This window comes from Chaetodon trifascialis, chromosome 4 (assembly GCF_039877785.1).
Source record: "Chaetodon trifascialis isolate fChaTrf1 chromosome 4, fChaTrf1.hap1, whole genome shotgun sequence".
NCBI classification, from domain to species: Eukaryota; Metazoa; Chordata; class Actinopteri; order Chaetodontiformes; family Chaetodontidae; genus Chaetodon; species Chaetodon trifascialis.
This window is the reverse complement of record NC_092059.1, coordinates 14,350,176-14,359,097: the sequence shown is the minus strand read 5'-3', so window position 1 is coordinate 14,359,097 and position 8,922 is coordinate 14,350,176. Positions and strand designations below refer to the sequence as shown.

Genomic DNA, 8,922 nt, shown 5'->3' with positions numbered 1-8,922 from the left:
CAGTTTTGGGACGCTTTCCTTTAGTATTTCCATGTGATGTTTGTAAAAAGCAAGATATTGCACTCTTTACTCCACTACATTTGTTTGAGAGCTATAGTTATTGGTTATTTTCCAGATTCACATTTTATTAGAGCTAGAGCAATAAATTGGTCAGGTCGACGTATCAGCCAAAACTAATGAAAACTTAAAGATTTATCTGTACTGGCGTATATGTCTGTCGATAAGTAACAAGAAAATGCGTGTACAGAAATGCCAAACTAGGCTTGAAGCAATGTAGAAACAGTTTCACCAATACATAGTTTGTTCACTACAGAGCACCATCAAGTTAGTTTTACAAATAGAAAATATCAATCTTAGTATGTATGTTGGTCACAGTTCTTTAAAAAGGCCAAATAAATCTAAGGGATTTCTATCAAGATTGTTTTTTCATGTTATGCATTTGTGTAAACTAAACAAATAAATACTAGTGACCAAAATATTATTACTGGATGTTCTAAACTCACAAGCATTGATATCAGTATCAGCCTCCACAATCCAGGAATGCTCAAGCTATAGATTTTACATATAAAACACAAAATATGCTTATATGGTATAATGCTATCATATGATGAAAGACTATGTTTCAATGGTGATATTATATCTTCCACCTCTGGTAAATGTCAAGCAAAAACAATACTATCATATTACTTTGCTCCCTTGTATGCGGCAATTCATGTTTGCTAAACTAAAATTCATATGTACGAGCCTACAAAGAGGACTGGAAAGCAGCATCTCTGCCTCCCGACATTTCTGGCAGCGGCATTGTGGCTCTCTTGTTGCGGCCGTTGTGTTTCTATCGGCAGCAAATGTTATCCACCGTCTATCTACAGCAAAGATGCTAGTTTTTGTAGTCGCCTAATGTTTTTTTCTTCGTAAACGTTACCTAGCTCGACTTTTTGTTTTAAATTCAGGCACCTTGCTAGCATAACGCTAGCTAGCTTGATTAGCACTCGAGAAAATGAATTCCAACACGCACGTCATTCAGGTGACAAATGTCTCCCCGAGCACGACGTCCGAACAAATGAGGACTCTGTTTGGATTCCTCGGAAACATAGAGGAGCTCAAACTGTTTCCACCTGAGTGAGTATTGTGAACTTCAAATCGGTAAAACGATGTCTTACCCATCTTACGCGGCTCACGCTGGGCTCCACTTGAGGCCTATAACGTCGAGTAGGCCTCACTGCACGGCATGCTAATGCTAACGTTTGCCCGCGCCTTTAGTGAATGCAGCAGCAGTCACTGTCCTTAATGTTACCGCATGAGGGACACATAATGGTAGCATTTACTGTTGTGCGTTTATGTAAATGGTATTGTATAACTTAAATTGATCTTTCTTCCACAGACGTCGGGTAGTAAATAGCACCGAAACCGTTAACATTAGCGGACTAGTCGGTAATAAATAAATCAGTCGGCGACAGATTTAGTGATTTGCTTATCAGTGTTGCCAGATTGGTTTGATGTTTTTTTTCCAATAATTGCTCAAAATCTGCGAAATTCAAATGACAGAAATAATAGGTTTTATTTGAGTTTTTAAAATGCAACAGTATGTACCTTCAAACAGGCACACGAGCCTGAAGAGGGAGGGAGAAGTGCGTGTAATCCCATACTGTCGAAAAACCAAACAAATAGTGGTGTTGTGTTTAAGGTCAGAGCTCTGTGTTACAGCAGTGTTTATGGGGTACCGTGGCTGGTAATGATGGCAGCTCCGCTCTCCTCTCAACAGAATGAATGAAAATTATGTCATGTCAAAGTTGCGCTAACTGGGTTTGTTCGCACAGTTAAGGAACACAGTGATAATATGATTACATTTTTAAACACTACTGTAAATTGTTTACTTTTTATCTGCTTTTTTTTCCAAGGTGAAATCTTTGGATATCTTGTTTCATTAGACAAACAGTCAAAATCAATGACGTTATGATAACACAAATAAAGTGGGAAATCCTCACGTTCAAGTAACTGAAAATAGTGCAAGCGCAGAATTTTTGTTAGATAAATCAACTAAATCAAATTCAAATAAATCAAATCTTGAAACTGACAAGCTTATCAATTGACTAATTATTTGTGCTCTGAAAAATACTTAACATTAGCCTGTGTAAGCTTCTTTGCCTTTTTCTGTGTTGCATCACTGTAAATGTAATAAAATGTGTGCATTTTCCATTTTGTTCTGACATCTTCTAGACTGAAAAGTTGGGTAGTCTGGAAATTGACGGTCAGATTAATTGATAATATGAACTGTTGTAGCCCAAGATTTTGTAAAAGTAGTAAATGCTGGTATAACAGTGGTGGGAAAAAATATTTAACTTATTCCTTGGGTTCCCTACATCACACTTGGGATGCTAATGAGCTACTCACTGTACAGTACTTAAACATTGATAATAGAATGAAATAATTGTTCTTTGCTCTGTATTCTCCTCTTATCGAATTACACCTGGCTTCTCGGCAGGTAGGACTTCAAGGACTGCAACAACAACATAGTAACAGTCATAATTTCACTCACAGGAAAGCAGGGTGAAAAAGATCAAGGCTCCAAGCATCAGTGACTGACACTGATATGTGATTCTCAACAAATCGCCCATGAGAGTTTTGCTAACGCTGCGACACACTAAAAATAAATAGTTTAAAGATACCTTGTTGGTCTAAGCAGAGCATGTAGAGATCAGAGAATAGATAAAATTGTGTAGCCCATTATTGCCATAGCTGTCCCTGGGGACACAGAGCTCATTCAAGTCATTTTGAAGAAGGCATGTTGGGTCTCCTTGTTTGTATTCTTTGCACAACATATCTGTATTTTTTTCCAGTGACTCTCCCTTGCCTGTGACTTCACGTGTCTGTTTTGTAAAGTTCCTTGAGTCTGAGTCGGTGGGAGTTTCCCAACACCTGACAAACACCGTCTTCGTGGACAGAGCCTTGATTGTGGTCCCTTTTGCTGAAGGTGGGTGTATGTTTTATTCTTGCCTCACTCACGTGGCTATCTGTGAACATCCATCACAATGTGTAGGTTGTTTTAATAGAATTGCAAACACTATCTGAGCCATTGTGACTTTTTTCTGACCAAGCAAAATCAGCTAAGCTTGTCTGTGCTTGGCATTTCTAGGTATGTAAAAGGGAAATGTACATTTGTGTCCATGTCTTACAATCTAGCTGTAAACTTCTCTCTCTGTTATTTGTGTTGTGGTTTTCATAGTGGACAAGTCATTTGCAGAGAGCCCCTTCCTTGCTGGCTGAAAGTGGTCCTCTGCTGCCATCAGGAGATTAGAAAAAATAATGGCACCAGGCTCGCAAGCCCCCCTTCTCTCTCTTGTTCTGCAGTAAAATATTAACTCTGTATTTTTTTTCTCTGATCAAGGCTTCTTTTCTTTAAAAAAGTAGCCACACAACTCTTAAGCAAAATCAGGGGGTAGGGGAGAGGGTGCAGGGCAATCTCAATTCATTACATGTTGGAAGCATTGAAATATTTTTCAAATAAAATGTATGTCGATTAATCGGCATGCACCAAATTAGGGATGCCCCGAGCAGATCTGCTGAACTGGTGTCAGGGCAGATCTTAATTAATTGTTGTTGACTTTAACCTTGAACCAGTTCTGATCCTCTGTTTATATTTGAACCTTTTGCACTCTGGGTACGGCAGCTGTCAAAATGTCCCATCGTATTTGAACCGATAAACATCAACAATGAGTTTCATGATATCTGCAGTGACAGCGTGCATCAGCGAGGAAAGCCACTTTGGGTCTCCTCTACCTCAGCGACATTTTGCAGGTGTTGTACACTTTTAAAAGGTCTGTAGTTGTAAAGTAGTAGCATACATGTAGATGATTTGCTGCTGCAACAGATACCCTGCAATTCCTTTGTCTATTGATTTTATGTGAAAGGAAGTCATTAGAGACCCTCCACATACACACAAGTGTTTTCAGTTACTGGCTGATTAGACCTGTTAAGGTCCAAGTTGTGTGGGGCTGTGCTGTGGTGGGAGTTCACTTAGGTCACCTAACTCTAGATATAAGTTGCCCGGCTCACAAGTGCAACATTACTTAACAATAGAGTGAAGGAGATGTCAATCATGCACAGTCTTACAGGTCCAAGCAGTCGTGAGGAGAGGTCTAATCAGCCACATGAGTGGAAATGCCTGCATGGGTGTGCTGGGGTCCTGGCTTTGTTTTCTTAATGCAGAGCTGTTCACCAAATCCAAACTGGGCTGCCTTCTTAAATGTAATCTTGGCCTGATTGAGTGAAGCATACATCACATAACTGTATTACAGTCAAGAAAATATAAGTAGTGGACAAGGACTTGGTATTGGTAAAATCCTAACGTTAAATGGCTCATCAGGCCGAAATGTTCGGGACATCCCTACACCAAGCACAAAGCATGCAGGATAGATGAACTAATCAGCTGTGCATGCTAGAATAGATTTTGAAAGTGTGTGCCATCATCTACAGTTACATTCAGCAGATGTGGTGGAAGTTGATTTGCACATGATTTGGTTATTAATCATGATAAGCACACAGACTGCCTTTGGCGTCCACTTGCTTCATTCGCCAAAGCTTTGTATTGCTTTACACTGTGCATCTGTATTTCCAAATTTTCACTAACACGAGATGAAAGTAGCTTTAAGCCTCTGCTTGATGTTGCGGTAAAATGCTTTTTCTATTGACCCTCTCCACACATGACTCTGATAGAGTTGAGTGACTCTCACGTTTAACAGTGGTGTTTCTTTTGTTGTTGTGTTTTACAGTTCTTTTTCCTGGTTCAGCCAGCCCTATATACCAGGCCCTGCTGAAAATGCCACCAACAGTTTTGTCTTCTGCAGCCTTATCCTGTTTCTCAAGTGTCCTTTCTGTTGTGTGTGTGTGTGTGTGCGTGCGTGCGCGTGTGCATGTGTGCGTGTGTATGTCTCTCTCTCTCTCTCCCCCTCTCTCTCCCCTTTTAAAATGTAAAATGTCAGATTAAAATAGCCTGTTTTCAGATTGCACAACCATGGATGATCATCTCCATAAGATTTTCCCTTTGATTTTACTTTTTGGTTTTTCTTCAGCTTTGGGCACATTTTTCATGATTTTATCACATCTTTTGCTCACAGTAGCCCTTAACTGTTTAGCGCAGTTTATCTTTGCATTGTTAAATGTTTTTAGTGACATGCTGTTGGCTAAAGCCTTGCAGTGCAGAAGCTTGTTAGCAGTACTTAATCTGGTTGCCAAGTAAGGTTTTGTTTTTGTTGTAATATTTTTGTGGTGGGATTGTTCAAAGTAACCACCAACAAAAGCCCAGAAAAGGTAATATGACTGCACCTTTTCTGTTTTTGTATTGGTAATGGTAAGTGATGTTGAAATGTACCCTTGTGTCCACACCCAAATCATGAACTTTGTTTTCTGTATCTCAATGTTTTTGTGTGCTTTATAGCGAAGCAGCCGGCGCGAGTCGCTTGTTCATAAAACATCTAATGAAAGTTGAGAGCACATCCCACGGGACAACTGGCTGTGCTTGCTTACGTTTGGTTCATGACTTAAAAAACAAGTACAGGTGATAAAATCTTGGCAGTGTTGACCACAGTGTGTATTGTGACTTTTAAACTCATAGCTGCTAATCCTACAATCATACTTTCACAAAACAAAGTCAGGGATCAAGATTTACAGACAAGACAAAAAGTGGATTTTTTATTATTTTGTTTTTTTTTACTGCAGAGTAGTTAGACAGAGGTGGCTTGTCTGCAAGTCTTGTCTGAGTGTTTATCGATGCTTGCTTGGAGCACGGACTGAAATGTTGTTGTTTTCTCCAGGAGTCATTCCTGATGAATCTAAAGCTATGTCGCTGCTGGCTCCAGCCAATGCCGTGGCAGGAATGATGCCCGGGGGAGGCCTTCTTCCAACACCCAATCCTCTGGCAACAGTATGTTTGGAAAATCTTACATTCTCTTCATCGTTATTGCAAGTTTTCCTCTCTGCTTTGTTTTTACACCTTAATTTCTTCTGAAACTTTCCACATCATGCCATATATTTTAAGATTCCTACCTTCCTGGCACGTCTGAAAATTGCCCATATTTGTTATCAAGAGGCTGCTTTAGAGTTGCCTTTGATCTGTAATGACGAGCTGAAGTAGGTAAATGGGAACTAGATGTAGATGGAAATTACCTCGGATGACCTCAAATTTCTTTTTAGACTGAAAGCACCGTTTGTCATGCAGTGGAGTATTTAGTAACACTGATGGAAATGGGTGCAATAATTGATGCTGGGTGCCTTCAGCTTGATGCTAAATGAATTGATTGGTATCAAGTGCTGTTAAATTAGCTTTCCGAATGTCTTCTTTCAGATGGGAGGGACGCCATTCGGAGGTCTTGGAGCTCCCAACATGGAGCAAATGGCTGCCATGGGAATGCCGGGGCCTAACATGAACCCCCAGGTGAGCACTCGATCAGTCGCATTCATAGTTGCAGCATGTTTAAGTTAAGTAGCTTTCTTATGGTGATGTCCTCCTCTGGTCTTTTTCAGGCTCTTTCTGCAGATTTCCTGAAGCTCATGCAGTCCATGGACCCCAAGTAAGAAACCAAACACTCTTCATCCAGGGTTCATCCAGTGAGCTTATGTATTTTGAGCAAAGTCTAAATAATTGATGGCACTTGCAGATTGAATCCATTAGCGGCCGGGCTGAACTTAAATCCAGGTCTGAAGACTGATGCCTCCAACAAGGAGATCGAAGAGGCCATGAAGAGAGTCCGAGAGGCCCAGTCTCTGATTTCTGCAGCCATAGAACCAGGAAGTGAGTTCTCCGTTTGTTCATGCCCCCTGAGCAGAAACTCTTAGCCAGGACTGCGAGGAGCTTCTTTGTGTCTGCAAGCTGGGAGATGTTTAACTTTGTCTCGTTGTTTTTGCAGATAAGAAAGACGACAAGCGCAAACATTCCCGCTCCCGTTCAAGGTCTCGGCGCAGACGGTCCAGATCTCGCTCAAGACACAGGTGAAGACACCTGTTCTGTTTCTGGACTAGCAAAACAAGATGTGAACAAAAGAATGGGCTGTGGCGTCCATATACAAAACATTAACAGCAGTTCATTTCTGGCAGTAATTTATGGTTTTGAAATGTGCCGTTTCTCAATCTTGGCAGGCGTTCGAAGAGCAGGTCTCGGCGGAGATCCCATTCAAGGAGTAGGAGGAGGTCCAAGAGTCCACGGAGGAGGAGGTCCCACTCCCGGGACAGAAGCCGCCGCAGTCGATCCAGGTCAGTATCTCCATTATTGTCCTGACGACCAAAATGGCTAATATTCTCCTCCCACTTGTGTTCGCTGCAGTGTTTCTAGTCATGATTTTTATTTTGAATTCTGGACTCTTTGAAACACAAAAATTTGCAAAAGATGGCGACAGCTGTCAATACTGCAGTTTTGTTCATGTTTCTGACCTCGCTTGTGTCTTGATCAGGGACAGGAGGAAGGAGGAGAAGTCCAAGAAAAGGTCAAAGACGCCCCCCAAGAGCTACAGCAGTGCCAGGAGGTCTCGAAGCATCAGCCGGTGAGTGAGCACAGTGTGATGCTGAAGTACAGGTGCACTGCTTTTCATGCGAGTGTGATGCTCTGCTGTATTCACAACAGCAAATGGCAGTATTAACTGTGTACAATACTTTTTTTTTTTTTTTTTTAATCCAGGAGGCACAGGCGAAGCCGCAGTGCGTCTCGGTCCCCCAGGAGGAGGTTGTCCAGGTCTCCATCACCCAGACGGTGAGTCATCATGCACATTTTACATGCGATTAGTCACATTTAGGAAGACAGCACCTCAAAACAATTGATGCATTTGGTTTGCCTTGTTCAGTCACAAGAAGGAGAAAAAGAAGGACAAGGAGCGCGAGAAGGAGCGGGACAGAGACAGGAGGGAGGACAGGGACCGGAGCAGAGATGAAAGGGAACGCTCCACCAGCAAAAAGAAGAAGAGCAAAGACAAGGAGCGAGATCGGGACCGCAAGTCCGACAGTGAGAAGGGAGATGTTAAGGTGCGTTCAGATGTTGATGTTATGGCGTCTAAGTGAACGTCAGTAGTTGGAGGGATTGCATGTGATTTATCTGAGAACGCTGAGCTAATCTACAGCTTGGATCGCTGCTAAACTCCCCTTTTTAACACTCGGTTAAAACGTCTCAACAGGTGACCCGGGATTACGATGAAGAAGAGCAAGGTTATGACAGTGAAAAAGAAGGAGAGGAGGAGGACGACGAGAGGAGGAGCGACTCCGACTCCGCCTCGACCCCCAAAGGTCAGGAGGAGATGGAGCGATCCGAAGGCCCAATTCCAAAAAAGTCCAAGCTGAATGGAGACGATCACCATCAGGAAGACATGGAGATGAGCGACTGAGAACATCCTGAACCAGACCATGTTATCTTTCCACTGTCCTTTTTATATTTTTAATATAGGCCACGTGTCTGTGCCTGATCAGTTAAAAAAAAAAAATAAATTGTTGTCTTAACTGTAGAAGCATTTGGGAGGGGAGCGTAGAAGGAAAGTTTGATAAGACAAAACGAGGACTAAACTATGAATAATGTGAGACTTGGTTTTAAATTGCCATTGCTGTACTTTTTTTAAGATCCTGTTGATTTTTCTTTTTGTTGCCTTTTGTGTTTAAACTTTGTCTTCCTGACAGTAGAATACGCAGCATTTTTCCGCTGAAATGTTGTCTTTGTAAATATTTTACTGGTCGGGATCGAGTCCTTTCCTCATTCAGGCCGTTCACTCACCACCTGCCACCAACTTCATGTTGACCTTTTGGTTGCGGAACCATTTTTGCTTCAATTGTAAAGCACCCGGTTGTGTTTCAGCTGATCTTCCTATTTACACCCCTTTGTAATTGTACACTGTAGATTGAAATGTGTTGTTGCAATTAAATGCTTTGTCTGCAATAGGTTTTCCAAAGGAA

General features: G+C 41.6%; 1 protein-coding gene across 2 annotated transcripts; it reads left to right on the top strand.

Annotated features, from left to right (window-relative positions):
• The first annotated feature begins 749 nt into the window (after positions 1–749).
• LOC139329708 (serine/arginine-rich splicing factor 11-like) lies at positions 750–8,463 on the top strand. Of its 2 annotated transcripts, XM_070960034.1 has the most exons (12): positions 750–1,119; positions 2,838–2,971; positions 5,811–5,920; positions 6,341–6,430; positions 6,520–6,566; positions 6,654–6,787; positions 6,903–6,984; positions 7,132–7,245; positions 7,443–7,532; positions 7,667–7,738; positions 7,830–8,007; positions 8,157–8,463. In XM_070960034.1, the coding sequence occupies exons 1-12, from the start codon at positions 998–1,000 to the stop codon at positions 8,361–8,363; spliced, it is 1,380 nt and encodes a 459-aa protein (XP_070816135.1). In that variant the 5' UTR covers positions 750–997; the 3' UTR covers positions 8,364–8,463. The 2 variants fall into 2 exon arrangements, with proteins under 2 accessions (XP_070816135.1, XP_070816136.1); XM_070960035.1 differs by lacking the exons at positions 750–1,119; positions 2,838–2,971 and adding an exon at positions 3,066–5,554.
• Positions 8,464–8,922: the final 459 nt, after the last annotated feature.